The sequence below is a fragment of the Diadema antillarum genome, unplaced genomic scaffold, assembly GCF_040938485.1.
Source record: "Diadema antillarum isolate AM-2024a unplaced genomic scaffold, OU_Dant_1.0 scf00000033, whole genome shotgun sequence".
In the NCBI taxonomy this organism is placed as follows: domain Eukaryota; kingdom Metazoa; phylum Echinodermata; class Echinoidea; order Diadematoida; family Diadematidae; genus Diadema; species Diadema antillarum.
Window position 1 is genome coordinate 1,743,380 of NW_027270922.1, and position 24,205 is coordinate 1,767,584.

Consider the following 24,205-nt stretch of genomic DNA (forward strand, 5'->3'; position numbering starts at 1 on the left):
CTTTTTATTTTCCTTATATAGTTGTATGCATGTGATATCATACACTGTAGTAGTCTTCTCTTCCAGCAGTGACTGCGCAGAAACTTGAAATATTCGTAACTTTTGAACGGATTGTCCAATTTTTGTCAAACTTTCACTGATGTGTTCTACTAATATTGCTGCATTCTCTCAATCCTTATGAAGGTGGACTTGTCCTTTAAACATAATACCGGTACCTATAGCTGCACAAATTTCAAAAAACACCAAAAAAAATTAGGACTTTAGGGGGTACATATTAGGGGGTACATATGGAATTCGTGTAGCCATGTGGCACTGTTGCAGCACCATCCTCTTGACAGTGATACTGTACAGTGATGTCCAGATGAGATCTGCCATGAGTAAACCCTGTTAGATGCTGCTAATTATTGCTAGCAGGGACAGTTTATGTTGGTTTAGTACACAAGGCATCTATAGTATGTTATGTGTGCTGTACAGTAATTTGTAAAACGATAACCTAGCAAATGCTGATTTTAAGATCTATGGTCAGGTGTGCACCAAGGAGGTTGCCCCTTATAAATACAGCTTCCTCTTGTTTTCTGTTGTCTTTTGTTGTTTATTGCAGGTTTACCATGTAGTAATAATTATGTCTTAGTGTTGTAGACACTATACAAGCGTGTATGTTTTACATAGTAGACACTGAGGACATTGCTGGACATTTCTTTTTTTTTTTTTGGTCCATTTTGTTTGTGTGCTATTTGGAGAACCATTTGCATTCATATAAGAGGGACAGGATTCCAAATTATTGACCAAAACCATAATTTTTATAATATTTTTGTGTACAAGCCAGGGGGAAAGATGTTGGGTGATGATGTGATCGTATCTGTACTCATTGAAAACGTAGAAGACTAAAATTCCATTTAACTTTTTTATTTTGTTTTTAAATAGAAGAAATTCTATCATGCATTTTGTGTGATTTAATTTTAGGACAACATGTGAGTGTACATGGTGTGGAGTGGTATAAAACAGTACACAGGGCTGACATCTTTCATGCAATCAGCATGAGACTCAATCAATTCCCCCAATTCCAACCCTCCCACTCTGGAAAAAAATATTCTCATGCTGGTCCCCTCAAATGAAAAGCAATTATAACAAAAGATGTCCTCCCAAAATTCCTGGTATTGCTTACATTATGACAATATACATTATGTAAGTCAGTGAGGGCTTTATCAGTGGCAACCATTTACAGGTATAAGGGTTTATGTATTGCAAGATTGTGGCTTGCCCAACCAATAGTCAAAGCAAAATGTCCAAATCAGATGCCTTCTCCCACTGATCACATCACATCCTCATGCCCATCACACTTTCACCACTGGTGAGTGAATAGATGCTGTTGCCATGGGAACCTGATCATTTCATTGAGAAACCGAGAGAAAAACACCTGCAGTATCTCTGGAAATGCATTGAATGAATTACATAGCGTGGTGTCCTGTAGAGATGCACTAATTGTAATTTTATGGTTATGATGATGGATTGAGCCCACCAATTTGTTCTGAGCACTTGATCAGTAGGGATGCAGATCATTTGAGCAACCATTTTTTTTCATTCGTAATTCATCATATTTTAAAACAAAAATAGTTATTACACATTGTACCAAGTTACATGTAAATGCTTTACATAGCAATGTACAATTCCATGTTATTTCTAACATGTTTTGTTATATGATTTACAATTTTTTTTTCACAATTCTGTATTTAGTCTAAGATATCCATACAGTACTTAGTATCTACTTCGAACTGTGCAAATATCCTGACTTTGTATTGAACAGATATGAAAATGAATGTACCATACAGTTTATACACAATGTATCAATATTCTATAGTGCAGTCACCGTGCTGCACTGCAAGTGCAAGATGTACACAGAAATCAACAGCCAGTACCATCGTGTGAATTTGGCTCTGTTTACGTACAATGTGTTTGAAGGTAGGCAGATAGTAGAGGCAGGTGCTCAGGGGGCTGAATGGCAGCCATTTCTCCCACACTGTAACCATGGCTACACATAAAGAGTGACTATTATGTAGTATGTATGCATGCTGAGTCATATCCCGTTGTACTTGGGCAAAAAGCTGTGAATTGTTGCCCCTCAAATGTATTGTTTCCCAGGAGGATGAGGAAGAAGAAGGATGGGGGGGGGGGGGGAGGGAACGGATGAATACCCTTGAATGAATCTTTGTCTTGTTTGAGGGGAATTTTTTGATATAATATTACCCTCTTGGTGTAGAGTGCTTAGCACTCACCCATAGCAGTTTCAATTAACCTGTATCTCATTTGATTCTTTGAATTTCAATGCAGTGAACACTCCAAACAAACAAAAATTAGATAATTCTTCCACCTCAAATGGCTAAATGAGTTGGTACGTACATTTTACTTTGAATAGTGCATGTCATACTTCTTATCAAATGATCAAGTCATGATCATCAAATAGTTCTTTGGTTTTTGTTTTGTTGTTTTGTTTTGTTTTTCAATCTGCTCTTTTAGCTCAACAAAGCCCATGTTAGACAGTGCTTGAAGCAGTGATTGAAATCATAACATTGGCCTTCATTGCCACAGTACTGTGTCAGGAATTCTCACCAGAGAGTGTACATACAAACTTAAAATGGTATTTCCATTCCAGTATACAGTGGACTCCCAATATAACAAAGTCCTCGGGACCAGCAGTTTTCTTTCATTATATTGAAATTTCACTATAACCGAACAAAAAAACAATAAAAAATAAAGAGGGATAATGTTGCAGCCTGAATTTTTACAAGTTTTCGTTATAACCGGAATTTTGTTATAACCGTGTTCGTTATAACAGGAGTGCACTGTATCATCTTTAGATTACAAATCAATTGCAGGAAGACAGATCTATACTTGTGCCACAATCATTTTTACTCCCCTGTATTATTATTTTTTTTGTGTGTACAGTCTCTTCCATCTCCTCCTTGCGGGAAGTTGATGCCAATCAACGATGACGAAGGCCAAGGCCTCCCTCAGCTCCTCCTCCTCTCCCCCAATCCACATCCACGCAGACATGGAGACACCGGTCCATGTACATGTCAAAAGGGGTACCAAGAAATCGGCTTCAGCCATGGCTGTTGAGGTATGCTGCAATATACACATTGTGTGTCTCTTCCTTTACAGTATTTCCACCCCCCCCCCCCCCAAAAAAAAAAGAATACAATGAGATTTTTGCATTGAAAACTCCCAATATGATTAAACTGTCTAAATGCAACTTCAACATCTTAAGATATAACATCTTAGCTCTATTTTGCAGAAAACCCCAATTTAGTTATATAATAATTATATATAAACATGGCTTGTTGTAAAGTATGTCATGAGTCTGATTCCTCCAAGTTTAGCACTTGGATGCTCTTCAACTGTGAACACAATGGAAAGAACTTGGAGGGAAGAAATTCCTGACGTGCTCTACAAAATCCCTCATTTCTCTTTAACCACTGAATTAAATCGAATGCAGTTTTCAGTAAGATGTGGGCAGTGAGTTATAGTTTCATACCCTGAAACTGTATTTGGATTGATTTGCTATTTTTAAAGTTATCATTGCGGAAGGTCCCGTTGTAATTTTTTGGGGGACATACGGTACATACAGTATAGGTACTTGAAGATGATAAACTTGTGATGTGTGCATTATGCATCTGAAACTCTTTTCTTCTCCCTCTCTCTCATTTTATTATTAGTCGTGCTTTTAGTATCTCTTTGTGTTTAATTCTCTACCAGACTGATTTGTTTCTGTCTTTGTCTCTATGACTGAAATTATTTATCTATTATTTTTGTCCTTGGATATCTATTTTCAGCAGTGAAAAAAAATCTTATGTACTGATTAGTGACACAACATTTCCTCCTCCGATAATTATTCCAGTATTATTTTCACCGAGGACTTAGGGTTAGGGCTGTGATAGGGTTGTATGTTTACTTTGATGCGAAGGTTATGTCAGGGTTGGGTAGGTTTTGTGTTTGGCTTGGCGTGCAGATATTTTATGGGAGCAATTGTTGCCGAAGCAAAAATCATGGATTCGTATTGATCAATATTAACGATATGTCTCTCTGTATTCTATGCTTCATCTCTCTACATGTATCTCTCTTTTTGTCTAGTATCAATCAATCTATTTCTGTCAATTTCTGTCACTTTCCTCGTCCTGTATCATTGGTGTCATAGATTTAGTGATAACGGAAGTTTGATTTGACCTTGTCATTCATACACGTTTCACTCATCTATTTGTACAATTTGTGCATAGGAGAGGATGAAAGCATCCAAGAACCGCTTCAACAGCACCCTCAGTTCTGCTGGGAATCTCCGACCAACAAGGAGTGCCAAAGGACCGTGGGTTCCAGCCCCTGGCAAGTCCACCAAAGGGCAAAAGTTTAGCTGGAATGTAAGTGTAGGAACATGATAAAGTTCTCAAGGGAAGAAATATTTCATTGACTTTTATAAAGACAACAGAGACAAAATCAAAACAGCTGTTACCAGAAGACCAAGTACATATTTTGTTGAGTAATTGTGACAGCTGTATAGAAACTCTTCTATTTGTTACTCAGTATGTCTACTTAATGGATTGTCTTCTCACTATAATACTATACAAGTCAGGAAAATGGATGTACTGTATTCTCTCTATCAAAGACGACAGGCATACATGCTGTTGTGATCAATGAGATTATGCTCACTCCCAAAATGTTTATTTTACCAAGAAAAACAGGTAAGATATCATGTGGTATGTAATGTTTATATAGATTTACGATGTGTGTACATGTACATCTTCTATCTGTCTATTCCTTCTCCAGGGTTCATCTGCCCGCCTAGAGATCCAGCCCCCTGGCAAGGACTCCGGTATTCGATCCACCCTACGGATGGAAGACCTTGACGATGAGGAAGATGAAGTCCAGCACCGGCTGTATGAGAAGAAGATTGACACCCTCATGACTGAGGTTGACTCTCTTAAAACCGAGGTAACTTGGGAACATTCTCCTTCCTCTCCCTTCACCCATCAGGTTCCTGGAACACAATTCCTTTGGTTCGATGTTATGTGTTTACGTTATGTGTATATCATAAAGGTAGCCAAAAACATATTTCATTTGAGCACTGTTTTAGTTGCAGAGTTATCAAGAGCCTCTCAATTGCTAAATTTTCAACAGATCTTCAAATTGGCAATTTTTTTTTTTGAAGATTATAGTTAATCTTTTGAATTTTTCTTATGCTATTGGGCCGATTTGATAGATTAACCGGATGCATCTACACATGTAGTCTGTCTTGTAGGATTCACATAATTTTGAAGTTGCCAATTTAGTGAATCCAATCTGTCCCTCAGATGGAACAATAAATAGAGGTCCCATGTGTGAGTTGGCCACAACTCACGCATGTAAAAGATACCACTTCATTCATTCATCGCAAAGAGCAGGGCGCTAACCCGGTGCAGTGGTCCCCTACCCAACCACACAAGAAAACAAGCGAATGATGCTGACCCCTCGTGGTTCGCCCCAGGTGACTAGCAATAGTCAGTAAACGGTGTCAGCTAGGCACATGGTGCCATACGCTAGAAGAAGAAGAAGTGAATCCAATTTGATATATTCTCCAGTTCCTGGCATTCATTGCTGTCTGTAGTTTGCTTACCGTTTGGTTTCTTTTTTATGTCTTACTTCCTCCCCACCCTCCCCCCTCCCATCGTGAATGGACAGAGGGAGATCGCCAAGAGCAAGCGGGCTGCGGAGAGAGCCAAGGAGCAGCTGGATCTGTCCAGGAGGGTCCTGGAGGAGCAGGAAGACGAGCTCCGAGACTTCAAGGAAGAGCTGCAGATGACGGAGAGAGAGAACCGTCTCCTGCGCAAGTCGATGGACCAGCTCAAGGACGATGCCCACTACACCAGGTGAGTAAACCTTGTGTCCTCTGTACACACATTTCTGCTACCCTGAAAGATTCTGTGGTTGAAGGCAACATATCCTCTTTGTTTGATATGATTGATAGTTTTCTCCTCTAACATTCCACAGACTATTTCATCTACATACCTTTCTTCTGAACCCTTTGAAGTGTAATCCATGTGCCTATTAATAGTGGTCAGTGAAAGCTGTCAACCAGGTACTCTTGGTGCAGTATATGAAAGATAAGACCCCTCCCCCCTCGTTTTGTCTCCTCGACATTCTCTCCTTGACATTCTCTCCTTTTCCCTTTCGCAAAGTCCCAGCCATCGATGTCAGTGACAAAAAATATAAACGACTATAAACAAGAAATGAACACAATTGTGCTTTTATGTTTTGTATAAGAGCTTTTCCGAAAACACATACATATAGTGACTTTGTAGTAAGCTCAGGGAATATCTGAGTTTTTTTGTGGCAAGAATTTGGAGAAGTCATACTCTTGTTTTAATCAAGTCATTTCTTCTTTTTTTTTGGGGGGGGGGGGGGGGTATGATGAGGTAGACATGCTGTGTTTCAAGCTTGTAGCACTGCTGCAACCTTGCACTGCTGCAAGCCTTTAAATCTTTTTTTCCCATGTATATTTTCAGCCTTGAAAAGGACCTGGCCACCTCAGAGAGAGACCAGCTCCTGAAGAAGCTTGTGGAGACTGAAATGGATGCCAGATCAGCCATAGAGCAGGTGGATGAACTCAGGGACGTTGTGCGCAGGTTGAGAGAGGTAATGTCAGGCAAGGTCACAGGGACATCTGGGTACTGTTTCCTGAAAGTTGTCAACCCTGGCAAGTTGTCTGTCCCTGATAATTTCGTTAAAATCCTTGTTTTTGATTGGCTGAGAAGCTCTGGTCACTGACTGTTACTATGGTGATTGTCAGAGACTTGCACCTTGTCAGGGTTGACAGCTTTCATGAAACAGTGCCCAGATTTACAACCATGTATATTATCTAGTACCTCTTTCACATCAGGCAGTGTTTAAGAGATGCACTCGTTGAATTTCTTTGGTCTTCACAGATGGACTGGGGCTATTTAAACATACTGCTTACAGTACGATCCCCAGTGCTGGTTGAAGTTAGGAGTGGGAAATTTCTTCATGTGTTTGTGTCAAAAACTCTTATATTGATCTTCATGTGATCCACTGTAAGGCAAAATATATTCCGGGCATGATATTTTTGTGCATTGGAGCTGATGGCCTATTTTGCCGATTGAATTTTCTTGAATACACAGTGGCATTCATTGCATATAGTGTAAAGAAGGACTTTGGTGTCCATTTCAATTTCACGAATCTTTGCTTTTGCGAAATATACAGAATTAAAGTGCGCCCGAAAATTCCTGGTTTTACAGTATCCACAATACCTTTTTTCCCCTATCTGCTTTGTTTTTTGCTGTGTAGGAAAAGCGTCTCAGTTCCCACGATGGCAAGGTTCTCGCCAAACAGAGGCAGCTGCTCCTGGAGAAGCTGCAAGACTTTGAGACTACCAACTCTGCCCTCCGCAGGATGCTGAGGGAGGAACACCAGAGACAGGTGAGAAAGGTCAAAGGTCATGGTATACCACAGTTTCATTGCTTGTTCTGTCTAACAGGAAGCCAGTTCCTCTCTTTCAGTGTCATTTGTAGGTCAGAAAACAAAGAAACAAAAAAATTGTAGGCAGGCATTTAAAATAAGCAAAAGATTTCCTAAAGAGACAGAGTCGATGTATTTTGCTACATGCTAATTTTTAGTGCAAGGAAACCACCAATGTAAATGGTACGAGCTTTGTTGAGTTTTCACAACTGTACCACAAAATAGAAATACCAAAGACATTACAGTATCTATCATCAAAGCAGTTTACTTAGGAGAATGTATCGATGTCAAACTGTTGACAATCGTATTACTGAAATAGAGTAGTATTCTTTTACTACCCCATCCCATGGCGTGCATATCACATCTCCCCTTTCTATTCTTTTACTTTAGGGGAGTGACCATTGTTTCCCTTACATAATTATGCTGATAAATGTAGTAATGGTAAAGAGTAGAGGATATACCGGTACATATTGATTGCAACTGAAAGGGTAAAGAAAATCAGGTAAAGTGATTTTTCCCTTTCCAAATAATGTGCAACACTCCATACTATTGTTGACATATATGAGATTATATCAACGTTTCTTCTTACCTCATCTTTACAGTCCACTATGGGCCAGGCAACAGAGCAGAGGGACATCCTGTTGAAGAAGCTGACCGAGTCGGAGTCGGCCAATCAGGCGCTGCGGCTGGATGCCCTGGAGAGCTCTCGGGCGGCCGAGTCGATGCGTGCCACACTGGAGGCGGAGCGCAACCAGGCCCGCTCCCTGGCCGACCTGCATACCTCTGTGGAGAGCACCAAGGCACACCTGCAGAACCAGCTGAGGAAGCGGGAGGCCGATTGTAATCGCATGGCCGTCCAGATCAGGGTGAGGACATTTTCTTCCTCTCCTGCTTCCCCATAGCAGCACTGTCAAGTCCCTCTGATAAGCTTGTTCATAATTAAGCTCATATACACATTGGTACAAATGACTTCTCTTTTTTCTCAGTTGGTCAGGCACTTCACTCATTTTCACAGAGACATAATGCATAAGCTTGCCTGATGTAACGATTTATGGAATTCGTGTTCAAACAAAGAATGAACTTGCATGTAGACCAGATGACCACAGAATGGTCCATCAGTTGACATTCTAGCAGAATGCCTGTAGGTACAATTGACCTTTTTTTGCTCATGCACGAAGTGGAACTAGATGAACTGGTCTATTCTGCTGGAGGCTACTTTGAAAGTCAAAACACCTCTTCATGTCTCTACAAGAGAATATGAAAACTGCCCCATGTTGGGGAATATGTTTTATTTTGTTTGCCGTTGAGATTCGTGTAACACAGAAGGATGTCCCCTGTTTGATCTTTAAAATCTCTAATTTTGCTACACAAATTATGGTAGCCATACAATGGGATAGAGAAAAATCTTGTTAGGGTATGTTAACTTTCCAAGATGCAGACATCCCATGTATAGCATCAATCCAAGGAGGATGAATTGGAGGTAAAAAAAAAGGTATACATGTATTTTCATGGAAGTTACAAGCAGCCAAAGCAATAATATAATGATCGTGTTTGACAAATGTTGGGGGGGGGGGGGGGGTTGGCAAATTTTTGCCAAATTCCCAAGAGGGCTCACAAAGCATGTCATGTTTCATTATGGCTATATCTCACTACTATCGATCAATGGTCGCATACGTTTTTCATTGTCAGTTTTTGTGAAATGCATTAATTGTCTATAAGCTTGAGCTTCTTCCATCTGGATAGCCTAAATCTGAATTATGATTTTGTCTTCTTCCCTTGCTGTTTCCAGAACCTGGAGAATCAGGTAGAGCAGAAGAAGCTAGACATCGATGGTCGCATACATTTTTCATTTAAGTTTTTGTGAAATGTGTTAATTGTCTATAAGCTTGAGCTTCTTCCATCTGGATAGCCTAGATCTGAATTATGTTCTTATCTTCTTCCCTGGCTGTCTCCAGAACCTGGAGAATCAGGTGGAGCAGGAGAAACTAGAGGTTGACCACCTGCAGTCACAGCTCCTGGCTGCCAAGGAGAAAGCCGCCGGAGACAAGGATGCCCTCAAGCGGGCCACCAGGGCCCAGAAGGAGCGGGCCTCCCGCAGCGAGGATGCCGTGGAGAAGCTCCAGGCACAGATCCTGGAGGCGGAGACCATGCTGGCGGAGTCCACCGCCCAGGTGGAGGAGCTGAAGGGGCGGGGCAGCAAACTGACGAGGGACAAGACACACCTCGAGGGGGAGAATAGTAATCTTAGGAGGTGACTCAACAAATCCACCTTTGGGATTAATTCATAAACCCTTTGGGATTAATTCATAAACTTTAGGAGTAGATGCATAGACTGAGTCACTTTTCACTCCCGAAGGGGCATCGTATCAAAACAGTATACAGGAAAGGCCAACATGATTTAGTTCTCAGAGACTTGCAAGCAGCCGGCCCTAAAAAACACAAATCTCTCCAATGCATATTTGGGTTAATGGCAAGATTGCTCTCAGTTGATGATTAGTGATGCTTACAAACAGGCGACACCTGTTATATTGAAGTCCTTAGGACCAGCAACTTTCTTTTGTTGTATCAAATTTTTGTTATAGCAGAACTGTAAAGTTTATAAAGATATACCGATATAGATGATAATTATGGGACCTGAATTTTTACTTAGTTGCAACAAGAATTTTGTTTAAACTATGTGCGTTATAACAGGAGTACACTGAACTAGGCTGAAAATCAGACTGTGCCATGATGTTTCAGTAACATCTAAACTGAGAGGAGAAATTTAAGAGGGTGCACCTTTACTCTTTAGATATAGCTATGAGAGCATTGAAGAGGGGAACAATAGTCAGCAAAATTTACTAAATTTGTTTGTGTGCCTTTTTGAAGCCTTTCACTATTTGTTGACATTGTATCTTTCGATAATCTTTTTTCTTTTCAGGAAAATTGAAGAGCTGGAGGAGAGAATGCGCGAACTGGATATGACCTCCAGAACGAACCTTGACCGGACCAATGCAGACCTGCACCAGAAGACCGCAGAGGCCGGCAATCTCCGGTTGGAGAACGACAGACTTCAGGTAGGCAGATAGAAGCAGGACAGCGTAATATTAACCTATTGCGGACGGGCTGATTTTGATACAACACGCATTTCCCATGGACCCCTGCCTGAGTATACTCAGGACTCGTCCTCAACGGGTTGATAAGGGTTGAGGATGGGATATAGATCTTTCTTTTTTTTTCCATCATACTTTATGTTCACGTGATTGGGACATTGTAGTCATCTTTAAAGCACTCCACCTTCTGGTAAAGACTTGAGTCACTCATATCTTCTTTGATGTTTGAATATGAGTATGGAGTTTGGCTACTGTACAAGTTTTGTCCCACCCCCCGTCACATAGTGTACTATATTAAAGAATTTGCACTGCTTAAACTTTTTTGATGCAATATTACAATGTCAGCATACACCAGTTAAAACAACACCTGTCATGGGTCAATGAAAAATTTGTTTCGTCAATTTTCACACTACTCAGATTTGAAGTTAGTAGATGATGTTGGAGATTTATGTCCATTTTTTTTCCTTGTCATCTCATCCTATTAGTAAAACAGATATATGTTGCTTGTGGTTTTTACACTGTTTATGTATTTCAATGTTATTCCATCACATCTATTAAATACTTGATACCGGCAGGTATATAATGTGCTCGTATTAACATGTATACTTGAACTCCATGTGCAGATGAGCATAACCATTACACTGTATGAAGTGTATATTGATTCCAATGTTTTTCCTAAATCTGTGATGTTTACCCCCCCCCCCCCCCCCCCCACTGATCTGTGCAGATAGCCAAGAAGGAGGTAGAGGACAGACTGACCCATGCCTTGTCACAGGTTGACCAGCTCAAGGCCAGTGTCCAGCAGTACGAATCACTGGTGGCCGACTACAAATCTCAGGTCGGTCACCTTTCTCACATTACTCTTTGTATTTGTTTTTGTTTGGTTTTGTTTTTCTTTGAGTGGAGCATGAGAGGCGTTTGATAGTTCCCAAAATATCATAACGCTTTCCTTACAATGGTTTGCAGTGTCACTATTAAGTCAAAACATTATAATCCACTTCATTGCATTCATCATAAAACAAGACCATAACATTTCTTCATTTAACTTTACTGATGTCAGTATCTATATATTAGTGCCTATTACCATAACAAATGGCATGCGGTAGAAAAGATTGTATGACATTCAATTCAATTCCATTCATTTGATTTTTATTCAATTTCATTTCCATCAACAAAAGTAAAATACATAAAAGTATGCATTTGTTGGTTCATGTTATTGAGCAATTTGAAAAAAGAAATACAGATCTGAAATATAGTACAATGAATATTCCAGAATTTGAAAGCATGAATGTTGTGAAAATAAATCAGCACCCAGAATTTAGTAGAGCTCTGTGTATCATCTTACATCATCTATCATATAATGTGCAGTGAAGGGGATAAGAGCAAGGAATTTCCTGCTTACCATATTGCTTGTAGATATATATATGGATTTTTTTTTTCTTCTCAATTTACATTTTAGATGTTAAGGTTTGTAGAAACTGTAGAACATAAACTAACTTCACAGCATACTACATGTTGTAGGGTCAGTCACAACGCTGGGTTCAATAATGGATGACATCGAGGAATATTTTGTCGTAACTTTGAAACATGACTTTTCTTGTTAATAAGTTTTATTGTGGTATCATAATATCGGAATAATCAAACAATGTATGATTTACAGCACACACCAGTTTGTAATGTAATCTGTACAAGAAAATAAGGGAAAAGTTTTGTGCAGGACATAAATATTATTATCTTTGTCCTCTAACCAGTTTTTATTCATCTCTGCTGCAGAGCTCACTGTAACACAATGAAATACAAGTCATCTGAAACATACAAATTGTGTGGAAAAAAAGAGACTTGATATGTTGACCATACATTTATCTTGTCGCATTACATCATAATGTCAGACCTGCCATTGATAATATTCACTGTGTGCATGTATGCATTGCATTTATAGATCTTGGAAGATGTAAAATTGAGACATAGATTGAAGGATTACTCATTTTCACAAATTATATGACCATAGTGTGATCTACTTTGTAAACATTCTCTCTTCATGATACAGTGTATCTTCTGTGCTGTGATAAATCAGCTGGGCACTTTCATGATTGCAATTAAACCAAGACATATTCAAAAGTAAAACATTAAATAATGATAAATGATGTAACATGTGCCAGTTGTCATTTACTAATGTTTGCCAAATAAAATGCACCTATATACCAGGGCCATCTGACATTAACTGTACATGAATATTAAAAAGACATGAAACCATGTTCAGTCAAATTTGTTTGAGCAGCCACAGATTGTACATTTGTTAACATAAACAAACAAGAGATTTTCTCCTAACCCTCACTATGCTGGTCATACAATGTAAACTGAGATGTTCTAATCATACATAGATGATGTCTTTACACTGACACACTAACTACTTTCTGTGGGAACAGTTCATTGACTGCACAATCAAAACTGCTCAGCTGGCGTACACGACCAGAAAGTTTGCCTATAACACCATTAACCACACCCCTCCACCACAGGTGGGTCTGCATATATGATTGATTCACAACAATATGTTTGCACCCCTCCCATCCGGAACGCAACACTAATATGGACATTGCATGGCTGATATTTGTTGTTACCTTTTGCTTTATCTTCTTAGAAGGTTTCTTGTAATGATTACCCTTCAAATTGTTTTTGGTTGCACATTGTCAGGTTCTTTGTGAAAAGCCATGTTATCCTTGCCATAATTTTTTTTTTAATTTTTTTTTCTTTTAAAGTACACTCTATATTACAACCTATTCTTTGTGAAAACCATCATTGCCTAGGCATTACATTGGTTTGATGCAAATGAAATAATTTGTTCGTTGTTGATTTAATTCAAACGTTTCTGCACACTCATTGCTTGTAGATTAGCGAGGCCATGACATCATTACCTCATCTCATTTGCATATTTTTGTAACCATGTACAGTTGTATCACTGGTTTGTGAAAGGATTTGAAACTTTGAAATTCCATATCTTTTTTTATCTTACCTGGTATGTATAACTTTCGTCTCATACCTGGTATGTCTAAATTTCAGAATAAAACTTACACCCGTGGGTTTGTTTGATTTTTAGGCAATATGCCAGTATCATGTTGAGCAGGGAGTAGATTTTTGCTCCAACCCATGAATGAGAAGAGATTGTTTTGCATTACATTTCATATGCCCTGATCTTTTTTCAAATAATGCTAACACAGTTTCCCCATTATGATCTTGAAGAGTTGCCACAAACCAATGCATGTCAGTCATTTTTGCAATGTGCATTTAGAAACAAAAAAAATAGTTCATGTGTGGGGTTTTTGGTTTCCCTTTGTTTTTATGCATATATGTTGTGCATGCAGTGGAATGAAAGGGATACAGGGGTACCTGTCCGAATTACACTTTTACAATTGCACATTACCCCTTCACCAGGTGTATTGATTGAACTGTTATCTTGCAAGTTGATTTTTATTGAGCTTTCATGTTGTGGCCATTATGCAGTGAAGCAAGTTTGTATCATGAATTGCATGCTAACCTTCAAAAGTGTGGCCCTGTTTTGTGCAACCGTAACGGAGGACAATGACCGACCGTGGTTTATATGCATGTATACATGTACAGATCTTGCTGGTGGCAGTTGACACGATGAGCACTGACCCTGACCCACATTGTCGTCCTGGTTCCCTTTCCATCTCCCACCCCCACCCCACCCCAGTACAACCCTGTAAACAATCTTCCCACACTGCTCTTTTGATCCCCTTTAATAGCTGTCACACACAGAGCTGCATGTGCTGCATACTGTAAGTGTCCCCTCGATCCTACTCTCATTTTTGTGTCCTCTGCCCCCCTCCAACTCCCTATTTCCCTCTCGCTTACTGCTGTGTCTACATTTTTCTTTTACATAACTGACTGTCAATAGACCTTCATTGCATCATGAACCTACTTCACACATGGACATTCATCACTCATTTATTAATTCATGCACCTGTTCCTGTCAAAAGTGTCACAAAAACATTTTGAACTGCTTTATCCAGTCTTGTCCACTAACAACTAGCCTGCATAAAATCAAGAGGGCACTTTGAGAATCTAAAAACTCAATAATTTGTACATGCGCAGAAAATAACACTCTATAAATCAAGAAAAATGCATACCGGTAGTGTATATTGGGAAGTCATCTCTCCCGCAATTTCATTAGCAAAAGGCGAGTGCTTTCCAAGAAAAAGCAAATATTTCGGCAGGTTGATTGTGATTTGTAATATATTTTTTCCCATTTTTCATGGACATTAACGATAGACATGTAATCTTTTCATTAAGCAACATTACATGTGTGTCCACAAGTGTCCGCTTCAGTAATTACCAATTTGTGCCACAGAATTTGTCATGTTTTGAGGTTTGCTCCTCCCCGTCATTTGTGTTTATTCAAGGGTAGACTGAAAAGGCTCCTCAGCCAAATAAGACCAAAGTAAGGGAAACGGTTCATTTGTCAGTGACAATGCACAATTACGCAATCGTCATCGTCCAAACATCTGAATGTACTCATTCAGATGTTCATAATAAGATGGCAGCGGTGATGATGGGATCAAAGAAAGACCTCCATTTATAGTCCATGTGTGTAGCAGGTCCATGATTGCATGTTTCTTAACTCTTGTGCAACGTATACCAATGCCTGTTGATAGATGAAGACAAAATCTGACACTAATTCTATGGCTGCATTCTGCTCCGTGCAACTCTAGTTGTCAAGTCAATTAGTATTTCATACATGTTCCCTCCTCTGTCCAGCTAACCAACCTAAGCGTTCCACTATTCCACCAACTTATCTTCTTCAGATTCCATCTGTAGATCATAGTGAATGGACTTCCTAAGTGTATTGCATGTTCCACACCTTATTGCCATTACATGTTCTCTTAAATGTGTATCTAGTATGCACTGTCCCTTATGTACACCATTTACACTGTACATCTGTATGATATTGATCATTTCAACACACAGGTTCATGCTTTCAGTTTTAAACCCGACACTGTATCCTTTTAAATTTGTCCTACTCTGTCCTCTACCAATCCTTTTAAAGAACAAAAAAAATACATACTAAGGAGCATCATTACTCTACAAATTTCATATGGGAAACAAAGAAACATACAAATTACTCCAGAAGAATAAATATTGTGCCTTTTCTCTCCACAAATCTTGTAATATTGCCACCTGTTATTCCAGAAATGCACTCTTTAGTTTTGTCCATGCCCTCTACTTGTTCTGCTGTATATTAATGTCTCTCAACTCTCAAGCAGTAAATCATGTCCAGTTCTTATTCTTGTTTTCTATTAATAGAAGAGTGATTTATATTTGTGTCTAGTATTTGTTGTGGTGATTGATGACATACACTAAATAGATTTAGATATCGTCACATAACATTTCAATTCAGCATAATGTATTGTAGACAGGTCAATCTTACTGGAGATCATTAACTTGATTCTGCTGATTAAATGCAAATATATAAAATCCATTGGAAAAATGTACAAAGAGGTGGTTTGTTTGTTTTTTCCTTGGGAAAAAGCAGATGGTATTTGACAATTCAATGTAAACTGGTCTCAACTATTTTGTAGAGTGATGAAACCAGACTGATATGATAGACCTGTTTGCGATTGTATAAAGAAACAAACTATATCATACTCAAGAGTCTACATTATACTTTATTTAGTTAAGCAATGAAGTCTTCTAGGGTTAAAAGTCTTCCTTTCAGTACTGCATACAGTGTATTTACATAAGAGCACACAAAGTCTTCTACATGTAGTTTCTCTTTGCTCATGAACTCACATCTTTCCACTCCTCTGACATAAGTCTGCTATGCAGAGTGTCTTGTTCAAGTCTTTGGCATGGTTGTAACACAACCTGTTATTGCAGTTACAATAAAACCAGAAATTTTTGTGCGCATGAAACTCTTTTTGAAATTCACAAAGGGCCTAGAGTCGCGAAAGTAAGCATGTGCAAAAGTTATTGTGTACATAGTACACAATGCGTTGAATGCTACTGGCAATTCGTGGAAGTTTCATATCGCAAAAAAGGCTGTTGGTTCTATAATTGTGGAAAGTTTTCATGCCACAATAAAGACTGTCGGCTCCAATTCAAGAAAAGTTCATGCAGCGAATGTTTCTGGTTTTACAATATTTCATTACCATGTATATAGGCCCTGAAAAACAAGCATGGGGATTGAACTGGCTAACAGAATGTCAGCCTCTCCCATATAGTAATCTATGAATGGCAAAGCGTTTATCGTCTCACCATCATTTGTGCTACTGTAAAACCAGAAATTCCAGCATGCATTTTAATTTTGCGAAATTCGCGGCAAGATTTGCAAAATTAAAATGCACGTTAAAAGTTCTTGTCTACACCGTATGCAGTGAATGCCAGTGGAGATTCGTGAAAATTTTATGCCACAAAAAAAAGGCCATCGGCTCCAATTCGTGAAACTTTCATGCCATGAAAAATTTCTTGCCATGTTGGTGGAACTTCCCATGTAGAAGGATGGTCTTGTTTGCTTAGTGTGTGAATGAAAGTGAGAGTAGACACAGTACTGTACACTGTAGAATTTCTAAAATAATGGCCTACAGTTTGTATATAATACTTAGTCTTTATGTGTTGCTTTCTTTCACAGTGGTCTATGCAAATTGTTTACCACATTTCTTTGTCTTATCTGGTCACATTGTCTAGGCTATGCAAACCGCATATTAGCCACCGTGTCATTGCATTGTTGTGTATATACATCTATCCTGTTAATTGTTAATGGCATTCATTTCTAAAGCATTATAGTAAAAATACAGGCCTCCATTATCTTTTCATGTGTGTATATCATAGAATGAAAGTGCGATGGGAAAGAAAGGGCTGGCCTACATGTATGATTACAGATTTCCCTGTCTAGCCCCTCAATCCAAAATGAAAAGTGAAACAAAAATCATATTGGCCTTGGAGTACATAAAGTATCAACATCTTATAGGGAGCAGACTTCTAGTACCAGTACATTGCTTGAAAATCTTAATCCAGATGTTTTTATGTACACTTCAGTTCTACTACATTTTTGTTGTTTCATAGTTACACCCTTTATTCAAGCAAAATTCTTTTGGTATGCTTGTATACTGTCCCTTTAAGGTTTTGGTTTGTTTATTGCCAGAATAACCAAACCAAGCTTTTATAATGGTGAAGACTATGATATTATTTGGCATTTTGTTTTCCTTCCCGTCTCTTGAAAAAAAAAAAAAAGAATGATAATGACAACCTGTGTCAAAATAATCAGTAGTACATTGTATGTGGCCTGTTTCTTTTAATATTCTTTAACACCTCATGTAAGAAATTATTTCATGGACAATCATATGATACATTTGAATGAACATAATGTAGGAAAACTGTCCTGTTTGAAATTGGTAGTATGTTACTGTATGTACATGGTGTGTGTGGCAAGCTTCAGAAAGTAATACAGATGAAATAAATGATGTGATAAAATCAAAGATAATGATGCAATATTGTACAGTTTATTTGCATGTGTCTTTCACTCTTAAGAATTACACTCCATTACATAAACTTTCCCCAAACAGAAAATACCTGTAAACTTTGCCGTCCTGTGTGATTATCGCTTTGTTTATTTGTTCCTTAGATGAACCGATCACGGCGAGAGGCCCTGGACGTCTCTATGCAGTTGGAGCAGTCACAGCATACAGCGGCCAGGGTGAAGCAGGAAACTACACAAGAGATTGAGAAGGTACGGTGTCTCAAGGTTTGCCCCTAGAGAGACTGGTCTATTGTGGGCCCAAGTATATAGCAGTGTAGCATTGCTTCGATGACTCCAGTGAGGGTTTGTGACAAAATGTACCTTGAGATATTAAAAAACTAGTAATCACTTTTCATGGCTCAAGATGATACACCACAGATATGCCCTTCTGCCTGACATTAATAATTTAAAGAAGTCATAATAGAAAGTAGATCTACAAAGCTTACCCAATGCCATGCATAATAGCAATTAGTTGCACAGATGTGAATGCATGGATAACACAAATTAAATTTTCGGTTTTCTTTCTAAACTCACTATATCATTTCCCCATCTTGGCTAATTGCAGGAGATCTTTGAATAAAACTGTAATTCCTACCATTAGTGGCAATAGATAGATAAATTCCAAATATTATTATGCACTGTACTGGAGCATCAACTGCTGATAGATAAGAGTTGATGGGAATTTAGCTCCCCTCTGCTTGCACCATGAGAGGAAAATTTGCGTCTTCTTTACTCCCATTTCGGTATTTGCCTTTATATACAGTGGCAGACAATGACATTGAAACTAGTGCATGTATGTGTGTGTGTGTGTGTGTGTGCGTGTGCGGAAGGTAGGTGTAGTTGTTTGTGTGTTCTCTCCATGTTCTGATGTCATTCTTTCTGTCACCTCAATGACAGGTGAGGAGTCGTCTGGAGCAGAGACTACTAGAGCTGGAGCCGCTGCCAGGGATGCTGCGAACCACGGAGCAGAAGTTGCTGGAGGCCACCGAGAAGCTCTTGTCTCATGAGCAGAAGAGCCTGGACCAGACCAAGCTCATCACGGAACTCTCCACAAAGGTCGGAGATATTATCCTTCTTTACAGCTCCACCCATGCATTAATCCTGACTCGTGTTGGGGCCTGGGAGGCCCCCACCCGGCTCTATCATCTACCTAAATAGCCCGGCGTAGTTAGGGTTAAGCCATTCGCAGGAAAAATGATCTTCTCACAACTTTGATAGTTTCAGGGAATTTTTCCAGTCTTATCACGATGCCTGTTTTCAAAACTTTATTTGCTCAAAGGAATATATCTCATACAGAGAATATTTTCAAATAATGAATTCTTTTTCCAACAAATATTGTAAGGATGAAGAAGGAAGGATTGAAGAATGAAGAAATTCAGATGAAGATAATTTATGCTAATTTATGATCATTTCTGTGAAAAATCTACAAATTTGTAGAATATGTATGCTGATTTTCGTCGCACCATTACAAGAAAGAATAACCACCAGTGAGTGGTTGCATGCGAAAGGACCACCACTGTGTTTAACCCATACACTCTCTCCCATTGTGATGTGCAGGTGGATCACCATGGCTCTCAGATGGAGCTGTTCCGCCAGAAGTGGATGACGGCTGAGGATGAGTGTAGAGCTCTGCAGGCCAAGCAAGACTCACTGCAGAGGTAAACCATGTCACACTATGCAGACTTGCCAACCATTCTGAATTTGGAGGAAAGATGCTGAATTTTGACCGTGCCCAGCTCTTGTTCTTGCTCGTAGGATTTTCCTATTTTTCTTGATAATTGTACTACACTCTCCTACGGGAACTGCTCTTTCTTTCCAACTTTTGCCAGATCATCCTAATTTTTCAGTTAGAAAGGTTGGGAGGTCTGCACTATGGTCTCTAGCTTTAATGATTGTTTCAAGCTTATTTAAGCAAGACTGGAACATCAAAATTAAAGGGTTAAAAAGAGACAACTGACTCAACATTAGCCTCTAAATAGACAACTCACTAAGTGAACTGATCACTGTACATACAGTCCTATGTCAAATCAAATTCAACAGTCTAGTACACAGAAGGCAAGTTCATTTTCAGATGGATGCCTGATGAATTGAAGGTAACAAAAGTAATGTCTGGATGGAGTATGAGATTGACAACAGAGTTTGAGGAGATGCAGTGAAATTGTTTGCTGCCCTTCGCTGGCCAAAATTAGCTCTTACATGGTCGCCAGGGTAGACATAGATTAGGCCTACTCAAAATTGCATTTTCTTTCGATGATCATCAAAAAATACAATCTCTCATCTAAAAGAAAAAGTATGAAATCTTTCTTGTGCAAACCACACAGGAGGTTACAAGAAGCAGATGATCAGAACAGAGAGCTTCACACCACACTGACCAAACGAGAAGAGGCAGTGCACCAGGCACAGGTAAGTTACATAGTAAACAGAACTCAACTTAAAGGAGACCTCCGGATGATTTTCAGATTTATGCATTTGAACAACTATAGATTAGTTATACTGAGGACAGAGTTTCAGAATTTATGATAACTGAGATAAAGAATAAGAATATTTTCAAAATTAAGAACAAATTGCAATGAACTAGGATGATGACATGGCAGAGTCACCATAAGAATGCATGAGTTGGGGCTCAAGGAAGCAGAACAAAAGAAGAAGGCATGCGTAGATTATACACAGGTGAACTCGCAAACAAGCGGTATTGTAATGGAATTACACTCCTACATTTCTGAAATATGTGAATCTCCATGTCATCATCCTTGTTCAGTGTAATTTGGGGTTTTTCAAAGTATTGTTTCTCTGATCAAGAACCACAATAAATTCCACGAATCTATACATGGAGTTGTCGATTTATGTACTATACGTGATGTGAAATAATGAAAATCGTCTGGAATGTCCCTTTAAGAAATTACTACATTGTAGGAGACATGACTGATTGCTTGTAATCAAGGTGATGTTCACATGGCAGTGCTGTCACGTTGCATACTCTAGGCTTAGATTATCTCAGAAGAAAATGGTTGGAATGCATTCTGTTCATGGTTTCAATACTGGAAGGCAAAATAAGATCTTGAAATGAAATACAATTATTGCAGTAAGATGTAGGTTACTTCAGAAGGCAACTCAATGAATTTGACATTTTGTAGATCCTAGTGTACTTAGCAGAAATGGATCAGATTTATTGCTTGGGGTTATAGATGAAGAGACTGCCAATGATATATTAGATCTTTTGGCCAAAGTCCCCAATTTATTTGTCTGACATGATCACTGAATATATTCCACAAAGAAATTTACGATCTTCTAGCCAGAATTTATTAATTATACCAACAACCAAAACATGTTCATATGGGGATCGGGCTTTTCAGTCAGCAGCACCTGTACTCTGGAACAAATTATCAAGTCATCTTAGGGCCATCACATGTACTCACACTTTCCTCAAGTCCTTAAAAACATATTTGTTCTGTTATTGAATGATTTTGATATGTTGTATTTTGTATGTTTAATTATATTGTTTTGTTAAAATTATGAAAGTTGTAGTTTATGGTATTTTACTCAATTATGCAAAGCACATAGAGATTCCAGGAATATTATGCGCTATATAAGCAGCTATTATTATTATTATTATTATAACACTGAGGTGAATATTCACCGTAGCTAACCACAGGACATTGAGTGCATGACATGAGTTGGGCATGATGGATAATACAACAAACAATTTTGGAATCTCTTTTCAGCTTCGACTTGAGGAGAAGACACGGGACAGCACGAGCCTAACGCGGCAGCTGGAGCAATCCGTGGCCGACAATCGCCGACTGGAGGACGAGGCCCGGGAGAAGGCCCTGGCTAGGGAAAGGACGTCCCAGGCCAGGATCCTGGACCTAGAGGCCCAGCTGTCTAGAATCAAGGGCGAGGTGGTGCAGACCAGGAGACAAAAAGAAGACGTGAGACTTAACCCCTCCTTCTCTTGAATAGCCGTTGCCCCAAAGTGTCATTTATATGGTCCAGTGATGATGGTGTTAACTCCTCAGTTAAGATTCATCTTCATGCTGTCTCATGTAATTCATACACTTGCCTTGTTTATCCTTGGTTGATCTTTCATTTTGCTCAGCAGACAAAGAAAATAAAGCTCTTACTGAAGTCCATTTGAACAAATTAAGATTGCCTTCTGTGGTGGCAATGTATTTGACTTGGCAGTATTTACTGTGGTTTTCTGATACAATCAAATACCGGCATGCAAAACATGCAAGTTCTTAACCGGGGAAAATGGTGACTCACACTCAATAAATGTGTTACCATACAAACACTATTTGTCCAAGAGTGATTAAATGTCCTAATTCTAGATCTGACGTCTTCATAATTTCTGTCTGTTGTTCGACCCAAAAGTGATGTCTTCTGAAAGGATTACCCTCTTTTCCTCTTTTCCAAACTTTTAAATAATGTCATCATCAAGGATTTCTGTCTGTCATTTGTTTCAATTTTGCGCCATACAGATGGAGCGAAAGTTCAACTCACAGGTGTATGACCTGAAGGACCGCCTGGAGCAATCTCACAGCACGAACAGAAGCATGCAGAATTACGTCTCCTTCCTCAAGAACTCTTACGCAAACGTCTTTGGGGAAACGTCGGGAGTCGCCGGATCCCCGTATCGCCCGAGATCGTCGCTGAACACTTGACGCTGATGGCGTACCCATCTTCACTTGTTGGCGGTTCGTGTTTCCCGATAGGGTTGAACACTTTGGGGGTGTTGCAGGGAAAAGTTAGCATGGGCAATCAGAGAAGTGATGCTGTTTGTATTTTATATGCCACTGTAGAAAGCATTCCTCCCGGACATGGAAGAAACTGTTCAGATGTGCTTGGTTTGTAAGATGTATTTTGTGCAGAAGTTGGGTACTTCCAATCAGGTCTTTCCAGTGGGATTAAAGGGAAATAATCTTGGTGCTGTTAAGTGGAATCTTGCTCATATGTCGTGTAGATATCCTGTTATTTAAGACATTATAATACAATACAATGCAATGTAGCTCCTTCTGTAGCGCTCTTACGATAAGTAAGTATGTATCACAGTGCTTCACAGAGTTATAACTTACAGTACATTAAAGGAGAAGAGAAAAAAGTAAAACAGGCGAGGATAGGAAATACAAATTATTCATAATTGATCAATTAGTCATTGAAAAAGGAAAGTCTTCAGCAATTTTTGGTACACTGACAGAGATGGTGATTCCCTGATACTTTGAGGGAGCTGATTCCATAGGCGTGGGGCAGCTGCCGAGAAGGATTTGTCTCCTGTCTGAGTGAGAGTCCTAGGGACAGATAGCTGGGTTGGGTCTTGGCCAAACTGCATTCCTTGTCTTTCAGACTGGTAACATTCTACCAGAAAGCCAAGAAAACTCATATAGAGTTGTTGTTATTGACAGGAATATGATATTTCTATTAGCTTCCTATGAATTTCATCTTGTATTCAGAAAAAAAAAATGAGAGAAAACTTTATATATGTCAAACTCAAATGTCCAACTAAATCTCAGATGGTATAGATATACGCAAGAGCATACATGCCTAATCAGTGCTTTATATGAAATAAATATATTTAAACAGTTTGCTGATTTCTAAACAAACTTGAGCAAAAAAGAGCATGATTTACACTTCTTGAGTTGAACCAAGCAGGAATTCTTCGATATGTTCCAGTGGCATGGCGATGACTTTTGATTTCTTAGTTCTTTTGAAATTTTCAAATGTGGTTGCCAGTGTATGAAGACAGCTTCATGTCTTGTGTTATTAACTCACTTGGTCTCTCCATTGTTGCCAAACATGAGAGTTTGATCTGTGATCAGCTGCATCTGATAGAATAAGACATATTTTAGAGAGTTGCTCTGATTTCGTTTTTATACTTGTTCGATGATGAAGATCAGATATTTATCAGGACCAACTTTGTTTTTTGTTTTTTTCATGATATGTAGGAAGAGAATAATTTCAGGAATGTGCATGCTCCTGTGCTAGTGAATATTACCCAACTGTCCTTCAGCACCGATATATTTTTAATATACCTGTATTTTCTCTGTTTCATGATGTTAAAATGGATACAAAAATGGCTGCTACCATG

The 24,205-nt window shown here is 39.0% G+C and overlaps 1 protein-coding gene across 1 annotated transcript; it reads left to right on the top strand.

Moving 5' to 3' along the window:
* Nucleotides 1-2,971: 2,971 nt before the first annotated feature.
* On the top strand, nucleotides 2,972-23,027 carry LOC139743323 (outer dense fiber protein 2-like). Its single transcript, XM_071653815.1, has 17 exons — nucleotides 2,972-3,118; nucleotides 4,272-4,409; nucleotides 4,816-4,980; nucleotides 5,707-5,894; nucleotides 6,531-6,660; nucleotides 7,330-7,461; nucleotides 8,103-8,366; nucleotides 9,456-9,751; nucleotides 10,421-10,556; nucleotides 11,320-11,430; nucleotides 14,354-14,386; nucleotides 18,229-18,333; nucleotides 19,021-19,179; nucleotides 19,681-19,781; nucleotides 20,445-20,526; nucleotides 21,846-22,052; nucleotides 22,602-23,027. Exons 1-17 carry the CDS (start codon nucleotides 2,987-2,989, stop codon nucleotides 22,782-22,784), a joined length of 2,562 nt encoding a protein of 853 aa, XP_071509916.1. The 5' UTR covers nucleotides 2,972-2,986; the 3' UTR covers nucleotides 22,785-23,027.
* Nucleotides 23,028-24,205: the final 1,178 nt, after the last annotated feature.

Excerpts from the sequence above, each read along its gene's own strand:
- LOC139743323 (XM_071653815.1), top strand. The coding sequence starts at position 2,987 with ATGACGAAGGCCAAGGCCTCCCTCAGCTCCTCCTCCTCTCCCCCAATC. Across the intron at positions 3,119-4,271 it reads CTTCAGCCATGGCTGTTGAG|GAGAGGATGAAAGCATCCAA; the intron begins GTATGCTGCAAT and ends ATTTGTGCATAG. Across the intron at positions 7,462-8,102 it reads GGGAGGAACACCAGAGACAG|TCCACTATGGGCCAGGCAAC; the intron begins GTGAGAAAGGTC and ends TCATCTTTACAG.